This window comes from Ambystoma mexicanum, chromosome 1p (assembly GCF_040938575.1).
Source record: "Ambystoma mexicanum isolate Mex_15411 chromosome 1p, UKY_AmexF1_1, whole genome shotgun sequence".
NCBI classification, from domain to species: Eukaryota; Metazoa; Chordata; class Amphibia; order Caudata; family Ambystomatidae; genus Ambystoma; species Ambystoma mexicanum.
The window spans coordinates 897,198,826-897,218,988 of record NC_090921.1 but is presented as its reverse complement, the minus strand read 5'-3'; the positions used below and the strand labels follow the sequence as shown (position 1 = coordinate 897,218,988).

General features: G+C 39.3%; 1 protein-coding gene across 1 annotated transcript in view; it reads left to right on the top strand.

The window, feature by feature from the left end:
• Positions 1-20,163, top strand: part of CDH8 (cadherin 8) — a 1,279,274-nt gene that overhangs the window by 924,937 nt on the left and 334,174 nt on the right. Inside the window, exon 8 of the mRNA XM_069652973.1 lies at positions 11,573-11,709. Coding sequence (XP_069509074.1) covers positions 11,573-11,709 — 137 coding nt within the window. The remainder of the gene's footprint in view (positions 1-11,572; positions 11,710-20,163) is intronic.

Genomic DNA, 20,163 nt, shown 5'->3' with positions numbered 1-20,163 from the left:
TCTTGGTCCTCGACTGTATGCTGATCGGCCTACAAAGAAGTGTAAGGGATCATGGAAAGTATGCTTTCACCAATCATTTACTAAGAAATGTTAAAACATAATCCAACATCATGAGATTTATTAGGTCCCAATCTAGAAATAACAAAATATATATTTGTCAGTTGGATGATTCAGGCCATACAGGGTAAGAATCTCACATTCTTTATTTGGTTTGCTGTATCACTAACCTGATCTCAGAGCAAAGGTGGCAAAAAAGAAAGAAGTTCAGTAGCTTACTTCTGATATCAAAATGTAAACATTTTGATATTACATAGTCCAGTAGCTTACTTCTTACATACAGTGTCTTGTTTGTCACAGAATCTTTTACTTTTTTTCATAAAAAAACAAAATGTATGCCCATCATTCTGAATGATAATGAAGGATTAATGGATAGACAGTTTGTAAGGAAGGATCTGAAAAAAAAAAAAACTATTAGAATACTCATACAAACTGTAAAATCTGAGTTGGGTTTAGCATTACTTTACCAAACACCACTGCTTAGATGACATGCATTCTACTTAAAGTGTGCATGTGCCATTAGAATATACTGTTGATGCAAGCAAAAAAGTGATTTGTAAAATGATGTTAATGCCTTTTCTATTGTGAATTATTTAGAAATATAATATGAATTTAATCTGATGTCTTCCAGTGATTATGTAGGCTTGGTGAAGCCAGAAAGAAAGTGCTTTACTGGGATTGAATACAAATAAATATACACATTTACTAGACAAATGCCTTTTACATGAGTAAGTGAGGTTTTTCCTGAATTGCATACCTGTCAACCTTATGTTACAGAGATTCCTGATCAGACTTTGGTAAACGAATGTATGAGATTTTGATTAAATGTACTTCAACCCTTTGAAATCATATGAGCATGTTGCCAGCACACAGTGTATCTTTTCCCTATTTAAGATAATCAATTATACTACAAGGCTTAAACATCTTGATATTGAATGCCCTCAGTTATCCGACCTCAGTTTATAACTGTTTATAAGATCTGTGTACAATGAAACCGTTGTTGGGCCTACCTTACAGAGGGCAGGGAGGTTTCACTGGCACTTACTGTTTGTTCCAATTTTCCAAAGCACTGCAATATAATGCAAATAAAGCAGACTGTATAACATACATTGATGTGTATTATTACATAGTTATTTCATTCCCTCCCTCTTTGTACAGTATTTGTATTTGTGTGAACGGCTTTAATATAAGCTAATACAACATTTTGAGAAATGTCATTTTATGCAGGGGTCTTCATCCTTTGCTCTATGGATGTTTTGGTGAAGGATCACGGGAGTCGCAGTTCAAAACATCTTGAAAGCCATGTTGGAGACCACTGTATTTAATTCACTATTACGGTTTTCTTACTCTGCTTTTTTAACTTCTCCAATCACACTATGAGACTACGTTCCTATGCAGTACTCAAAGTGAACAGTATGTGGATTCATTTGGACCTCTAAAATGGCATCGTATCTTTTATGCACATGTCAAACTTTTCCAAAACATTATATAAGGTGTCATTCCACACCAGTATACTGCACTGATAGTGTTTAACTTGTTAGACCTTTAAAATGTATCTCATGTGATAGACATTCATATCACCATTTATGTTATGTTACCCAGCTTTTATGCAAACTTTAAACTTCTCAAAATCACAGTTTCTAGTGTGATTACTCATCAGTATAATTCACTGATAGCGAGCAACCAATTCTGGAATTGAAACTGTAATCACCTAAAAGTTTTTAAATGTATATAAAATAATGAGGCTATGCTATCCTGCTATTATGCACGTTTTACACTTTTTGGAAACAGATCTTAAGGTGTCTTTCAACATCAATGCACTTTGCTACTAGTAACACATTTTTTTACCTCCAAAATGTCATCTTAGAGAGTGTTGTATGAACTATTTTTATATTAATCAGCTTCCATGCACATTTCTATTGTCCCAAAATCCCAATTTAAAGTGTCATTCATCATCAGTATGCTTAAATAGTAACTGATAGTGAGTGATCTTGTTTTTGGACCTATAAAATGTTATTGTATAGCATTGTTTGAACTATATAGTTAATGTTAGGTTACATTACAGTGAATTGATGCAGATTTCAAAAATTCCCAAATCACATTTAAATGTTTCAGTCCTCATGCGTACAGATGGCTGATAAAGATGACTAATTGTGGACTACTGAAATGCCATGCTCATAGTATGATGTTTAGTATCAAACATCAGTGTCATATTTTTTCAGGTCTTGTACAATACTTCCAATGGGAGAGGTCACAACGGAACACTTGCTACTTCTCTGGGATGATTGTAGCTAGTCTTGTACTATACACGTGCCACATTAATTGTATTGAGAATTTTAGTTAAAGTAGCAATAAGATAAAAAAAAATGAACTATAACAATAGGACCATTTATTAAACAAATGTGAGGAGCAACCTTAAATGAATACCAAATGTGCATGTATTTATACTATCCCCACCACCAGGACAGCATGGTATTGCAATGATGGCAACACCTTCCATCATGAAAGAACAGCACTTGTGATAAAAGTGGCATGTACATGATACACCAATGTCTTTGGTATGTAAGATAGGGACAGGGGTCACTTGTATTTGTTTAACTTTTTGGGAGAATACTGAATCATTTCAGAAATCCTCAAATATGGCTATTTTTCTACACTGCAATCTGGGGGAGTATTTTCCAGTGAATTAATCAAAAGATAAAACGCACACAATATGCTGTTATCCATAATAAGTACATTTTGTGTGGGCATGTATTGTTGTCAAACATAGATGATACACAATTAAATAGAACAAACATATTGTCTGAGCCCTGTTAGTTTAGAATAATTTTGAAGGCAAAATTGCAAAGTTGAATTTGCATTCGATTCAAGGATATGCCTGAGAAAATCTCAATAAAAAAAAACAAGATTCTAATCACCTGGTCCTGCTTATCCCGTCAAGTGACAGTATTCGGTAAAAAACAGCAACATATTTAGACAAAGGACCAAATTCACAGACGCATTTCATAATGGCAAAACCTCACTGGAAACGTTCTGTGAATTAGGCCCATAATGTTTAAAGCCATGCACCCTCTCTGCAGGATTGCTGCAAATGCATTTTTCAATGTCAAGTTTTTACCAGATTTAGATCATTGTTCCTCCCTGCCCCCTTCCTTACGTCTAGACTTGTCTTTTGATGGTACATAAAACATCTCTTGCTGCTGGACATATGCTGATTCAATTATCCCATTTTGATGAGGACTGAGAATGACAATGCTGCTGAGAATCACATCCAGTTTCTGTTGTACAGTGTCTCGTCTCTAGTCACTGTGACATTTCTCTGATGTTTTTTCTTTGCCATGCAAAAGCCGAGAATCATGTTAAACAGAAAGGGTTTGCTTGGGCAGCTATAAGGATTTTGCCACTTATCGATGAAGGTGATATTTGCAATGTCCTTTTTTTAAAGCATTACCATTACTCACCAAAATCACTGAGCTGCAGTCAAAATGTCTATGGCCAAAAACAACTAATTCTTGAGAATGCTATGGATCCTAAACATTCAAAAGCTAAAAGTAAAATGGATCGCAAAAAGTGCATGACGAATGTTACATGGTAAAAGCAGGAACATGTGGACACTTTGGTTTAACCATTCCATCTCATCTCAAATATTAGCTAAATGGGTTCATTTGTTTTACATCATATGCTAAACACATTGTTGCAGGGATAACATTCTACTAGTCAGGCATAAATATACGTTCATGGAGCACTCTACATGTCTGACTTACATCATCCTATTGTGGTATTTTTCAAGCAGGAATCCCAGCCAAGCACTGGTTTTTTTGGGCAATGCATTTCATTCCTAATGAGGGGAAGTTCCTTATTCTTCTTCTGTCTTTTTCATTGTTGTACCGTATTATTGCTGCCATGGCTTCAAAGAATGTAAAATGACTGAGGTAGTGGGGGTCAGCAAGCAGTCCAGGGAAAAAGCTAGCTCTGAAATAGACCAGTTTTCAGACCCTTCCTGAACTTAAGTAGAGCAGGGCTCAGATGATGGGTAGACAGGAGTTATTTCCATCTGCTGGCACAGGGAAACGAGAAAGCTCTGCCCCCTTAAATGTTATTCCTAATTTTGTGAATGCAAGTGTGGCATATGCAGGGCAGTATCCCCTTCAGGGGGCTTATAATGGGAATTATAGCTGAGCAATTAAACATTTACGTGATTGTTGGCTTTGTGGATTAAGCAGGCATTTTTGGAAGGGCTCAATATTCCCATGTTTAAAAAATGGAACAGAACAAGTGATCTTTTGTCTCTGCTGCCAAGAGGCAAAGACAACTCTAGCCAGAACATCTGTTAATCTTTTGATGGCATTGAGGTTGGTTAAATTGCCAGCCAAAGTAGTTCATACTTCAAGAGAGGTAGCATTCCGTCCTTAGCTCAGACAGGGAGGGGGAGGTCTGGTAAGATTTGCCAAAATAGATTGTGGTAGTAGAAAATAAAATAGCTCAGGATACATTATAGATCTTGCGCAGATCTTGCTGGGTAGAGGCAAGTGCCAATGATAAGTGGCAAGCGGCATTTGGCCAGGAGTGGGGGCCTTCACAGTGAAGCAGGCACTCTGTCCTGGATTATGTAATGTGTACACAGGTGCTACCCATCCATGAGTTCCTAGGCTAGAGATATGAAGTGAGAAGGTCAGTCTCAGTCAATCCACCTACATTATTTTCTAAAACGCCTATCCTGAACAATACAAAGGTATGTTATTTTAAAGTAAACGGGATCGAATGTGAAAGATATAAGTTCCTGAATGTGAGAGAGACTGCTTGGATTCCTAGGTGTGCTTTTCAGCATTTTGTGTCCAGCACTGCTGAGTTGTTGGATCATGTTTTTGTTGCTTGAATAATTGTTTGTAACTTCACAGAAGACCGATTTCTTTTGGAGATACGTTTTGCAAGTTAACGCTTTGATTGCCACTCTCCCTGGGAGCCCAAACTATAAAACCCAAAACACATTTTCTATCCTGGGTACTTGGGATTTGGGTAAAGAGGGGTCGTGCATATCTCTCTCTGACTATAGGATGTGTATCGGATGCATCATTTGTCAACATTACACTTTCATTAATTAGTAAACTAAAGTAACCTCTATACCATAAAATAATATGATAAAGCTATTTGAAGGACATTTCTGAATTATACATTAATGAAATGACATAGATATTATCATCATCAATCAAGCATCTTATTTTCAGGGCGTTTTCCTGATTTGAAGAGTTCAAGAATCTTGAATCATCCATATTTATTAACATGATGTGTAAAATATATAGAATGCTTAAGGTATGTTATGGTCAAGCAATTCCCTCTAGGTGTTGGGGTGACATTTTGTTATACGATTTAGCCTTTAGCCTCCGAGGTTATCATTTCACCTGAGCTGCTCAATGAGATCATGGGATCATAATACATAAGTAGCCATTCTGTATCCCCTGCTGAGGCCTCCAGTGCAAACACATATTTACAATAGTTAATCTAACTACGTATGACAATGCCAGTGTTAAGATACAAACAATCAGTCCAATCCTGACAAACTGTAAAATAGAGAAACTTTGAAATGCCACCTTTATGTTACACACACTGAGTCCAAATGATCAATTTTCCTAATTATAATTCCATCACACTTCAAATTGAAGTGTAGCTCATTCAGCACAAATACTTCACAAGACTCACTTAAACTGCAGTTAGGATGTGGGCTAACTAATCTTTAACGTGGGTGTTATGAATAAGTGGTGTACTGTAAATTAAGGTCAGATAGGTAGTGTGATGGGCTCGTTTTGAATTAGGGATATCCTTAATTTAGAGAGAGTGTTTTGGTCCTTTGCGATTTCAAACCACTACATGTCTTGAATGTGTATGTTATTACGTTGTTGTTTCGATCTGAACATACTATCTCCAACCTGTGCCCACTTTACAGTGTTTTACCTTCGTCCTAAGTGTCTGTTCCTTAATATTGGCATTATAAATGTATGCAGACTTCTCCTGCTTATGTTTAGAAGCCCCAACGCTTTAAAAACATGTGTTTGTCTATGGATTACACATTTTTTTTAAAATTAATTCTTGTTTTCAGGGTTTGTTGTCTGTGTCTATGTGTGTATGTAGCTGTGTGCATGTGTGTGTCTGTATCCGGGCTCTTGGAAATTCAGTGCATATTCTGTGACTTAAATGAATTATTTTCTGCATTCTTAATGCGTGTTCATATTGTGTTGTCTGTGCATGTTCTTCGTTTATGTACATGTCCTATACATTTCCTGGGTGTATCCCAGGTGTGTATGTGCTTGTGAATTTTCTGATCAAACAATCTGTGCTTGTGTTCATTACAAAAGCTCTGTCGTGTGTTTTACTGGGGGTCAGTTTGTTCATCTGTTTGGTGTGTATATTGCATGTCTCATGTGAGTGTTCCAAAGATGCATGCGCATATGCGTATTCCTAGTTTGTTATCAGTGCTTATCTAAGTGCCTAGTATGATATAGGTGTGACTCGTTTTCTATCTCGTGTCATGCATGTTACATGGTTATTGAATATTCAGAGTATGTGGTTTGTGCTTGTGCTCACTCTGGATATAATGCATGTGGGTATTGTATGTTTTTTCCAGCGGATGCATTTTAAATATGGATTGGTTGTTTCTCCTGATTGTACTCCAAGCTTGTTTGTATGTATGCATGTGCTAAGATATTAATTATCGAATGTATGTACATATCTCTTGTTGTCTGTATGTATGCTATGTGCATCTGGTTTATTTGTCTACACTTTGTGCCGTAAGCATGTCTGTGCATTTGCCTATACTTAGAGTGTTATCTCTGTGCAAAGTGTATGAGCATATGGCTTTCTGAGGGTTGGTGTGCATATTACGTGCATATTCTCTGCATATTAAATGTGAGGCATTAATGGTGGGATAAGGAAAGCATTTTTTAGGGGGTTCATGCAATACCCACAGCAATAAGCACCTATTTTTTAACATTGTATTTCTACATTTAAAAAAAAAGTGTTATATAATGTACCATGAGTGTTCGCAGGTGGTCAGGTCAGTCACTTGTCAAATATGGTGAAGGGTCAAGGCAAATTTAAATGTCATAGAGAAGCACAATATTGTGTGTTCCTACGCAAATGTCATGCAACTTTTACTGTGGTGATATTTAAATAATATTTAAATAAAGGCAAACAGTAAAATTGGGTCTTGCAGAGATGTACCTAATTTATGTATTTTACATTTGTAAAGCACGCCTGATCTGCAGGCAACTGGGTGCTGGTAGTGTGAAATACAAGAAGATAAGCAGAAGGTAGTGAGAGTCTGAGGAGAAAACACAACTATGTTAAAGAGCCAAGAATTTATTTTTTTTTGGAAGGATTTGTAGGTTGGAGCTACACGGAGTGCCAGCGGCAAGGAGTTCCAGAGCCGGAAGGCAGTACCAGGGAAACTAGAGTCACCTGCTCTGGTCCGTTTACATCTGGGAACGAAGAGCTTGAGACTGTTTCTGATATGAGTAAGCCTGTTATGTTTTGTAAGGGAGAGTCTTTGTGAAAGGTAAGGCGCTGCAGAGTCAGAAAGGCATTGATGGTAATAGCCAGGGTTTTGAATTTAATATGGTTGCGGATTGGAAGCCAGTGAACTTATTTCCTTGCAGTGGTAATATGCTCCCATTTAGGAATATCAAGGGCTGCTCATAGGGCACTGTTCTGGATCACTTGTAGTTTGTTGAGGTTCAGTTCCGTGGTGCCCACAAAGAGGATGATGCAGTAGTCAAGTGTTGCGTCAATGAAGGAGTGTGCAATGGTAAGGCAGTTGTTGGTGGATTGGGAAGGTTTGCAGGCAAAGGAGTTTAGTGGTGTATGTAGCAGCGGATGCAATGGCATTTACGTTTTGTGACAGTGTGGCATCAAGGTACACGCCCAGTGATTTGATGACAGGGGATACTGGGATAGTGTTGCCATCAATCAAGAAGGGCTGGTAAGCATGATCGAGATTGGAGAGGGTTGTTTGAGAACCAACTATTAGAATCACAGTTTTGTTGTCATTCAGGCAGAGATTGTAGGATGCTATCCAAGTTTGGATAGTTTCATGAATGGCATTGAGATTGGAGATGTCATTGAGGTAGTTGCCTGAAAGAGGCATGAGGATCTGGGTGTAATCTACATAGTTGGTGTAGGAGATGCCCAGAGCGTTAAGGTGGTCAAAGAGTGGTTTGGTGTAGATATTATTTAAGGTAGGTGATAAGCATTAACCTAGAAGGACTCTCCATGAGACAGGGGTGGAAGGGAGACTGGAATTGCTAATACAGACACAGGACAGACTGTCAGCTATACATGATGCAATCCATTTGACAGCATGGTGCAAGACGTTGGTTGCCATAGTGAGGTGGTGGCAGAAGATTTGGTGATCGACAGGTTGAAGGCAGCACAGAGGTTCAGGAAGAGAAGAGTTTGCTAAAGTTGCAGAGACCGTTGATCTAGTTTGATTCAGTTTCATTGTGTGGTCGGAAGCCAGATTGACAAAGGCTAAGAATGTGGTGCTGTTCAAGATATGTTTGGGTCCGGAGATCAGCTGCTCTATCAAGGATTGTTAGTAAGAATTGTTCTGTGGTGATGGGGTGGTAGTTGGTAGGGAGTGAAGGATGGAGTGAGGGGTTTTTCTAAATGATGCAGCCCCATGCTTCTTTTGAAGGTTAACTCACACTTCTGCCTGGTAGGTCTCTTGCTCAAATTAAAACAAGTTCCAAGTGGTTGGAAAAGCAAGTAAACAAAAGCTAGTGTGCACAATAAAGTATCATGTCTGTAAAATATTATCATTATGATAATGCACTCAGCCAAGTGGGGAACATACAAAGGCTGAATCCTGAAAGAGGTGTAATAGATGTGTGTTATGAAATACACCATGACAACCAGAATAAAATCAAGGAAGTAATGCAATCTCATCTGCCATATCAGTTGCAGACTTACAGAGGTTCCCATAGCCTTCCTCTCTCAGGCTTGGGGCTATTTTTTCTGGATTCCACACACTACTCTCTTTCTTGATTGTCTGTTAGAGGTTTTCATTCACAATCCCTGGGTCAGCGTATCTCCATGTTGAATTTCTTGGAAGAACCTCTCAGTTTCCTTGATGAGCCAAAGGTAACCAAGCAGAATTCTCTGCAGCGTACAACTGCAGACAATATCTATCTCCTGTGCTCTCCTCCCTAAGGCCTCTGTCCAGACACTAGACAACCCACTGTGGGATTCTGACAACTCCCCCTCTCAGCACCGCTAGCCGACTAAACTGTCCTACCATCTCAGCATCACACCGCCAGCTAGTTCCACTTCCAAAATCGAGCACTTACATCAGGCCATCTGGGCATGCTTTTGGCTTCCTGATATGTTTGAATATCAGGGAATGTGCTCCACCTCATCCTGATGTCTCCTTATCAACCACCTTCTGATGCATTTTGCAAACTTCTCCTGATGTTTCCCAACCTTCAACTGACTGTTACCCACCTCCTCTTTATTTCTTCCACCTACCCTTCCCACCCTCTAACCTTCAAACCCCTCTCCAAACTCTGCTTATCAACCATCAAAATGATCTCAAACATGCTTCAGCGTTATGCCACAACCTCCTCCTCCAAGCCTCCATAGTACCAAGACTGAGATTCTGGGCTTTTTTAGAGCTGTGTTTCCTCCCTCTGAGTTCAGCTCATTTTGAAGGTACAGCCCTTGTGTGTTAGAATTGCTGAAGGGCTGGCAACGCCTGCCCCTAATAGGCTATCCTGAGCCTGCACTTGGGTTGAGCGTATAGAAAACGTGTGTATCTGGCCTGTACATCCTTTGGAATCTACTCCCTCTCTCCTGTTACTGCAGAAAACTTCCCTGAGAATGTGACGTCACATAACATAACAGTCTCTTTAATCCTTCTGTGTATGAAATAAATACTTGTTGTTGGAAAATGGCAACTTTGTGTCAATGTTGACTGAAAGACTTGCCAGCTTTGTAAGGATTATTAAGAGTCTAACAAGCACGAGTGGAAGTGCTGCTAGTAAACAGTGACCAGGAAGGAATGTGGGTCTGGGGAGTCGGGGAGTGTTTCTGCCCCGGAGGCATTTTCAGAAACAGTCACAAGTGCTGTTTGATTGATTCATTCATGTGTTGTATAATTCATGATAACCAGACTGTGGGCCTGATATACAAAAATGTTTTATCATGGGAAAGCCCCATTGGAAACATTTGTGTAAATCAGGCCCTATGTTTATGAGTTTTCTCTGGGGGAATTTCGATCTAGCTATTCCAAGGTTTAAGCCCCTGTTAACTACGGACTTTGAATCTGTACAGATTTCTCATGGGAGTGTTCTAAAAATGTGCTTAAAAGCTCCATACCCTCAGCCATACCATCTCTGTAACACGAAGGGTGAGATCATTGACATCACACAGGATAATACCCGAGGCATCAATATGTATGTCAGCTCTGATATCTGAGGCATATGATTCCCCCATGCACTGCTCATATCCTCACCATGTTTCTTTGATAATGGCATGCGGGAGAATATATGCATTCCACAGGGTTGCGTTCAACTTTTGTGGTGAACGTGAATTGTTTACTTTTTTGCACTGTAAATTTAATGCCACGCCGACTAAAGTCTTCTCAGTGAATTTTGCAGACATAATTCTCATGTTCTTGAGTCCTGCATTTTAAGCGTAGCCGCAGATTTACCTTAACTAAAGATGTTACAGTGAATGTACTTGTCTGGGTCCATGCCCTGTGGGTAGTGCTCCTCCAGGCTTTCGTCATTGCTTCCACCATGACTGCACAGATCAGATTCTGTACAGCATATCTCTCTCTCTCCCTCTCATCTCTCTCCCTCTCTTTGTATACATCTATACGCTGTAGCAAATCATGGCTCGGCGACCAGTGTTTAAACACGCAGCAATTATGCATTTAAGAGAAAGAGCACTACACTACAAAAAGGTCTTATTTACCAGTTCATGACAACACAATGAATGTTTGCTGCCACATGCACCTAAATCATTGTGATATATATGTATCTATATCTTTAGGCCATAGTATAGCCAGTGCAGTGCATTTCTGAGTGTGAACGGTATTGCAGAAATCCACGGTACTAACATGTGCATGCAGTGATCTGGAATGCTTGTTATGCATGCCTGCAGTTAGAGCTTTCTTTCAAATTCCAGGTCGCAATTAATAAAGACCAATTCATCGAATTTATGTGATAGTATGTCTAATGGATTATTGATTCAATGTACATTTTAAGATTCCACCCACAACATTGGTTGACACTTTAAGTCACTCTTGTTGCGTATAGTGCCAATTACTCATTGGCCAATCATTCTACTTCTTAAGTCTCCTCCCCTCTCTCTCGCTCTCTCTTCTAAATGGTTGTACTATTGAGCTTTTAAATGCATTAGACAGCATTACAGTGTTTCTCAAAGGATTACTTAAAGCGTGCTACAGTATGTGAGGTTCGCATAACCCTAAATTGAGTAGATTACAGTGAAGTCCTTTTTGTAGGTTTTCCATTGATCGGCACACCGACCTTGAAAGACAGTTCAACATCAATGCGGAAGATGGAAAAATAACTTTGGCAACGGCGCTTGACAGAGAATCCAATGTGTGGCACAACATTACGATCATAGCTACAGAAACTAGTAAGTGTGCATGGCTTCTTATCAGCTTAGGCTATGTACTGTTTTTATCCCATGTATACTCTTACTATTCAGCATGCTTGGACCACCATTGGCATCTGAAGAAGTCACATAGGAGGCAAGTTGTTCAGAAGCTCCGTTCGTGTGCATGACAATACAACAAACAACATACAAGAACATCTTAAAATGGATGCCTCGTTCACATTTAATTAGTGTGTATGCGTGTGCAGCGTAGGTGTGTGTGTTCACACATGCATGCACAAGTCTGTGTTTGTGTGTTGCCCTATTTTCTGTTTGAGGCTCAGTCAAACCCTTGCTTCTCTGCTCAGCAAGAAAAGCAAGGAGGGGCGTGGGAAATATCAGTTGGTCAAAAGGAAAGGAAATCAAGGATGTATGGGGTTGTTGTGTTCTTTCTGCACTGTTGGGTGATATCTGTTGGGTGATATTGATTTTCACTGGTTTGCACTTACATAGCTCTCAACTCGCACGCTTTTGGCGGGTTTCACCCGCCTTGTAAAGAGCTGACTCACCCACCAAGCCTCCTTCAAACGCCCATTCATTCCAATGGGTGTCTCACCCACCAAAAACAAAATCGGGTGATTTCACCCGCCCTTGAAACACAAATGGTTGAGATCTATGCACTTATGCATTTAAATATATGTTGGCCATTGCATCCAGACCTCCCAGAGGTCTGCAGTAATTACAGAGCCAACGTTTAGAATGGCCACTGACCTGCAGTTCCATTTCAATATTTACAACAACCATCAAGTCATGTGACTACATGGGCAAATGCGTTATCCTCCGGGAACTGAGAAAACTATCCACAATGTTACTTCAGGTCTTAAATGAAGTGGCAGAGACAAGTGTATTTCCCTCAAAGTTCGAATAAAAACGTAGTTTTTTCTGTTTTTAAAAAGGGTGATATTAATTACACAGTTTCGAATGTGTCATTCTGCTGTTGCAAATGAAAGACTGTTCAGAAAAAAAATATGCATGGCGCTGCATTGTAAAGGGGAACCAAAGGAATACGTATTGTCATGCAAGTGTCGATCTCAATTGGAGAATAGCACAAGGAGTCAGTGGTAGGCCCTGTTTGGGTGCCAAGTGCATTATCTTTTGCTGATGAAACACAGCCTAAGGTTAAATCAACTGTTATATTTGGCATTCGCGACCTGTTACATTTTCTCAGATGGGAATGAAACGAAAAGTCTCTGGCACGTTTACAAATACAGATAGGTTTATGACAACAAAGGACAGTTGTAATGTGTGTTGTCACGGTCAGACCCAAATAGGGTAAGTTGTGTGAAAGATAGCCTCCCTGGGGAAACATTTCGGATAATCAGCTGTATGCAGATAGTCTCTTTGCCAGTGTTCTGTTATTTATGTTTTACATAAATAATATAACAGCAAATTCACAAGGCGCAGTGTCAGAGGAACGATGCATTGGGATCATACAGAAACAGTTTCATTACCTGATGATTGCTTTGTTATTTGGAAAAATTCTTAAATCTTCCGCTGAGGGGAAGGCATATGGAAGGTAAATACGCTGACTTCCATCATAGCTAGAGTATGGTGATTACACTAAATACAATTAGAAACACGCAGGGAGTAGAAGGGAGCAGGGGTGCGAAAGAACTGGAGCAGCTGCTTGAGGACTTTGCTGTAAGGTTTTCACAGACTCTATGCTGGTACAACTGTACCTGATCAGAATGCAAGAAAAAGGATTCAGGTTCATGCATTACACATGTTAAACTGTGATTCTTGGACACTTTGTCAACCCTACAAGGACACATTAAAGGTTGTGCAGCAGGGGAGTAGTGAGGTATGAGACAGATCTCTAGCTAGAACCTTAAAAGTATATTTTCCTAAGGAAAATATTGGTTCTGTTTCTAAGTACACCCAAATATACCTTACAATGGGAGCTGTGCCTAAGTCTTGTTTTCAAATACGTAAACTTAGTACCCAGTAAGACCCAGTGCTTGTAACAAGCACGCTCATTGGCCCTGGTAGAGTTTTACGAGCCCCACAATGACTTACCTGGTCCCTATGCGCATCACCTCCCGAGAAGTTCCTTTGTTTTCTTCGACTGACTGCCATGGACAGGGAGAAGGGACTATGTGTAGTCCCTCTGCTCGTTTCCATGGTGGCCCTTATCAGTGTTTTCTTGTTTTCATATCTTTTTCATGACTGCCATGGAAAGGTGGAAGAGACTACATGTTCTCCCTTCTCCCCGATCCGTGAGAGCCATTTCTTCTTTTTTTTTTGTCATTTCCCAACTTGAGAAAAAATATTAGTACTACCCCGGTACAATTTGCCCGGGTACTAATAGAAATATTACATGGGCAGGTGGGGCATTACTGGGCCAGGTAAAGCTCCATGGCTTTGTTAAGGCCCTCACTTCACTCAGGCCTGTAACTATGGCCCTGGGGTATTACCTGCCCAGTTAATGCCCCCCCGCCCATATAATATTGCTTAAGTAAAACTCTTGTACTGGAAGCTCACTGTGGGGGGGTGTTGGGTTATCTTCCATTGACAACTACATTTTGGTGGACATACTGGGCTTGGATAGAGGTCGTCACACGCTCTAGTTTGCATATATGAGAGACAAGACAACGTTCTGCTACACTGGTTATGATGCCTGTGTTGCAGCCTATTGATTAATTCAAAAGACAAATTAAGTCACATGCCTGAGTCTAGGAAATGGGACAAAGGTGATCCTCAGGACTCGGGCCACCACCCGCTCCACGATGCAGGCCCCAGAGCTGGTATGTGGCAGATACCCTAAGCATCCAAGCCAATCCCTAGTTTCTTGTTTATGACCAGCCATTCTAACTGTAAACATATTTTGCTTCCTCAGAAATATGAATGCAGTAGTAAGGAAACAGACTGTTGGTAGAACCAACATTCTCATTGTCCGATGAAAGCACCATCTATAGCCATGTAGCACAGAGTCCCCCATTTTGCAGAGGCTGTGGGCACTTCTTATGAGAATAATTAAACACCAAGCTCCCCAATGCCCATGAGGTCCCATGAATGGCAGCACAGAGTTAACATTGATATGTTGCTTTGATGCAGGGTAGGCAATGAAGCCATCCTCAGGGAAGGTTGAAAAAGAATCGGAGCCGCTCAACAAGTGCATCCAGTTTGCTACCCAACGTAGTACAATTTGCCGGGGTACTAATAGAAATATTACATGGGCAGGTGGGGTATTATTGGTCCAGGTAAAGCTCCATGGCTTTGTTAAGGCCCTCACTTCACTCAGGCCTGTAACTATGGCCCTGGGGTATTACCTGCCCAGTTAATGCCCCCCTGCCCATAAAATATTGCTTAACTAAAACTCTTGTACTGGAAGCTCACTGTGAGGGGGTGTTAGGTTATCTTCCATTGACAACTATATTTTGGTGGACATACTGCTGGGCTTGGATAGAGGTCGTCACATGCTCTAGTTTACTTATATGAGAGACAAGACAACGTTCTGCTACACTGGTTATGATGCCTGTGTTGCAGTCTATTGATTAATTCAAAAGAACAACTAAGTCACATGCCTGAGTCTAGGAAATGCGACAAAGGTGATCCTCTGGACTCGAGCCACCACCCGCTCCATGATGCAGGCCCCAGACGTGGTATGTGGCAGATACCCTGAGCATCTAAGCCAATCCCTAGTTTCTTGTTTATGACCAGCTATCCCAACTGTAAACATATTTTGCTTCTTCAGAAATATTAATGCAGTAGTAAGGAAACAGACCGTTGGTAGAACCAACATTCTCATTGTCCGATGAAAGCACCATCTCCAGCCATGTAGCACAGAGTCCACCATTTTGCAGAGGCTGTGGGCACTGCTTATGAGAATAATTGAACACCAAGCTCCCCCATGCCCATGAGGTCCCATGAATAGCAGCAAAGAGTTAACATTAATATGTTCCTTTGATGCAGGGTAGGTAATGAAGCCGTCCTTAGGGAAGGTTGAAAAGAATCGGAGCCGCTCAACAAGTGTATCCAGTTTGCTACCAAACGACATTCAGCTGAAGATGCATTAGTTAATTCTGGCTGTACCCGATTATATGCCAGTCTCACACCACTCTCTTAGCGCTTATATTGTTAATTCCCAACCACACTGATCTGATTACTCCTTAAAGCGCATGAATGGAAGAAATAGTTTCCTAAATAATGCATCTTCAAATTTTGTTTTCTTGCAATCTCCCCAAAAATTAATTAAATGCATCTAAACATGTTAATGATGAAATATTCTTAATATTCTTAATACATTTCTGCTGGCACAATTCATTCTATTTCGACATATGCCATAAAATGATATACAGACATACACATTATCAGACTCCATGAATCATTTACAAAAATACAAAAAAATAAAACCTGATTAAAATGTACATGGATAAATTCAAGACTTTTGGCTGTAATGTCCAAGCTGCCCCTAAATATATCATATGAACTACTCCATTTTTCTCCCATAGTTGTTCTCATCCTACTGTAAGCCTCATAAATAGATCTAATTTTCCACTCAATGAATAGTGGTCTTGGTCTTAAAATGTGCCTCCTTTGGTTGAACTATGGAGGGCCTATACACATATAATGCCTAACATCTACCACCCCATGAGACAATGTTTGCATGTATACAGACAGTCATTATTCCATCAATAGGTAAATTGAAATACCAGAAGAATACCTACTCTAAACTTGATCAATCATGTCTTCCCCATCTTTGGAGCAAATGCTCAGGTAGTGATTGTGGAATTGAATAAAGCTATACCTGTACCTATTGGTACCAAATCATTTTGTGGCAGCAAGATCAAGTAGTCTAACTGATGCTGACTCTAATGGGATCTGTGTTAGTATAGAGATGTCATTTGTTTTTTCACTTGTCCAATAGTAAACATTGATTTAATCATAACAAGGTTTCTACAACCGGGGAATATGATATTGACAATATTACTAAGTCTTTATATCCATCATACTAAATATAATAATGCATATAATATTGAAATATATAAATATGAAAATCAAACAAATTAGAAGAGTATACTCACATCAACATTTTATACAGAGGACACAAAGACAAGTGTATATTGGTACTACACATTCATTTGTTGTGCCTGATTCGGTACAACTCATGTTATGAACTCCTAAAGAATTGGACTCAGTGTTCTGTGCAGGGATTGATTTGGTATGTGTGATCACCAATCACACACAGTGATGTCAGGGCTGCTGTTTTGCCCCATATATCATAATAGTCCATGATACACTGTTGTTCAATAGGAAACACACATTAGAGTATTCCATAACAACCCCAAGATCATAATTGCGATAGTAAATTCCTTGATCCATGTTTAGAAATAAATGCTATTATTTTCTGTTCACACAGTTACCTCACTGGATTATGCTTGTAAAGAACCCCTCTAGAACATTCCACAGTCACTCAAAAACCACTTCAATTGGTTCAAAGACTATACTTATCTTATAGGGACTGTTTTGTTCTACTGAATGTTATAGGAACATGAACATTGGGCCATGCAGTGTTGTTATCTGTTATTCTAAGAGCAAGAGGTTAGGCTTCACTTGGATGCTGCATGGAATTATTGCTGATAACAAATGCATAAAAGGTGGAGTTTTTCAGAATGGTCTACACTACGTAAATGAATTCTGATATGTGTGTATCTGATGCTATTGGCTATAAGGATGTGGTACACCTGCCTTTATACTAAGTGATACAAACAAATATTCCTGACCAATTTGAATTTGCAGGTGAAGTGAAGCATTTGTATACAATTTCAAAGCCCTTTATATGATGTTATAAACAATTGTTGTCTATCATAAGCTCAATGTCATGGGTTCATGTTTACATCCAAAACTCTTTCGTTATAGTCCATGATAATCCAGCGAAAAGTATTATTTTAAATTCACAAGTTCCCATACTTTAAACATTGCTCTAGATTTCCACACTGGCACATTGGGTGGACGTAGACCGGTATTGTGCACTGATGGTTTCAGAAAGATGCTCAATGGTGAAAGACTAAGGGAACTAGATGTAACAAGGGAACATCCAACATTGTTATGGCATCATTTCTAGCACTGCATCAGCAACTGAAGGCCAATATTGCTGTACATTTTCCAGATCACTACTACCATTTTTCCCCTATTCAGAACCCCGTAAAAAGGTGCAATGTTCCATCTGTACCAAATGTTACTAGTTGCAATAATATTGATCATTCAGAATACAATCCATATCTTGAATTGTATCCTATCAGGGCAAGAAGGCAGGCAGTAGACTCCCTAGCCTCCCCAGTATATGTAGACCATAGAACAGTAGTAGGAATGGGGCAGATGAGCAACCATTATTATAAGGATACGGACAACCCCCAAATAGACCCATGACTCAGAGTACAGGACAATGATGTACCATTTATCGAGTTGGACTTGGAAGAATTATTCTCACATTATTTCTCAAATCTTCCATTTGAGTACTGTCATCCAGGCACACCCATTGTTTGTCAACAAGAGATCACACGCCCTACGTTGTTTCATCGTCTTTTTAAAAAAAGAAATTACTGTTTCAGAAACAGAGGATATCAATGATCATTTAAACCCCAAGAAAGAAAATGTGTTGCTAATAAAGGTAAATTGGAAGCCTTCTCAGAAGAGGGTAGCAACATTCCAGTTGACTCATTCTGATGATGAGGGACAGATATCAAGTATTATACAAGTGATGCTACTCATTCAAAACGGTATGGGCATATATCAAATGGCTGCAAACGGAATGTTTAAGCAATTGAAATTGTTGATTTAAGTTAATCTAACTGATGTACACAACCCCAAACAAATGCTAAATCAAAATGACAAAAATGTTGGAAACTAGTATTTTGGAGGCATAAGCAAAAAAAGACAAATCTCCAACAAAGGTCTTGTCTAAGTGAGTTAACACGTTAGAGATTGCATCTGTAGGTATAACATTGTTAAAATACATGCAGTTTTGGATGCAGTAAACATATTCTGAGCTAAAGAAGCGATTATTGAACTCCTAATTAAATCCAATATGTACATATAGAAAATATTGTAAATAGAAATATGCAAATGAGTAGAAACACAAGGTCATAGTTAATCTTATGAATTACCAGGATTGAGAGAAGATGATCACATGTTCTAGGAATCTGCATCAAGCAGCCAGATCCATAAGCAGATATGCTTGTACAAACAAGATCAAAATGTACCTCCATTATCAAGTCAAATTTAATATCACTTCATACATGGACTTGGAAACAATTAGATTTTTATCGGATTTGCAGTCTAGTATCTTCAATCTGATGCTGTTCTCCACCTGCAAGATGACCTTTGCGTCCCAGTCCCAGTTTTAGTTACCCCAGCCTTATATTGTTCCAGAATTCGGAATCAGGTGCTTTGAGATTGTATACATTCAGAGAACTAATATTGTAAACATCAAAAACAGAATGTAAAACATTCCTATTTTCCCTGAAATTCATTGAGCTTCTAAAATCCATTTTCAAATGTAAACTTGAATATCAATGTATGCATAAGGCTGCATCAATAATGTATTTGCTCTACGGATTGCTATAGTATGACAAAGCATTTTCCATAGCATTCAAAGCTTTAGATATACCTTGTGAAATGAATAGCTGATTCCCTTCTCAAAATAATTGCTGGCACAATTTGGACCACTTCATATTAGCCTGTAGCTGTCTGGAGTACAGAAGATAGGATATAAGCATTCTTGGCAGTTTAAGATTTTTTAAGCTGTAATCTGAAGACTGAGCCAAGAGCTTTTGGTGCAAATATTAAAGATGCTGGACTGCATTGTCACCTTCACATCCTTCTGTAAGGGTGTGAAGACACAGGTTGTTGAACCTGCCTGCTTATGTTCTCTAAATCTTCATATATTTATTTGGTGCAATGGCCACTTCCTTTAAGACCACTATACTGTTTGAGATGTCTTTCATATTGCCTGTACTGTGTTTAATTATATACAGTCAAGAGGCCACACCTGTCATCATGTGGTCAATCAGCTTCAACGTCACTATGCCTGTTTCCACAAAGTGCTTCCCAACTCTAATTATGACTCATACATGACTTGAACTGTGTGATTGAGTAGTGAGGGGGAGAATTCTTTTGGGGAACTTTATACTAGCCCCCAATACAACAGTGAAGCCTTTAATTGAATTTGTAATTTGCAGGCAATCCTTTACACCCAAATACACAGATGTTTTCTATTCATCTTACTTAGCTCAGGTTATAGTGCATTACATTTCTACTCTCTACAGTCGAGCATTGAAATGCACATACTATCCGAAGGAGGCTAAAGGGATCTAATTGAAGTAATCATAATTTAGAACATGGAAGGCCAATAATAAATAATTACATGGACACCTCTAAAATGATGTGTCATAGTAAAATGTGAGCATGGAAGCATCAGATATGGAATGTAGTTGG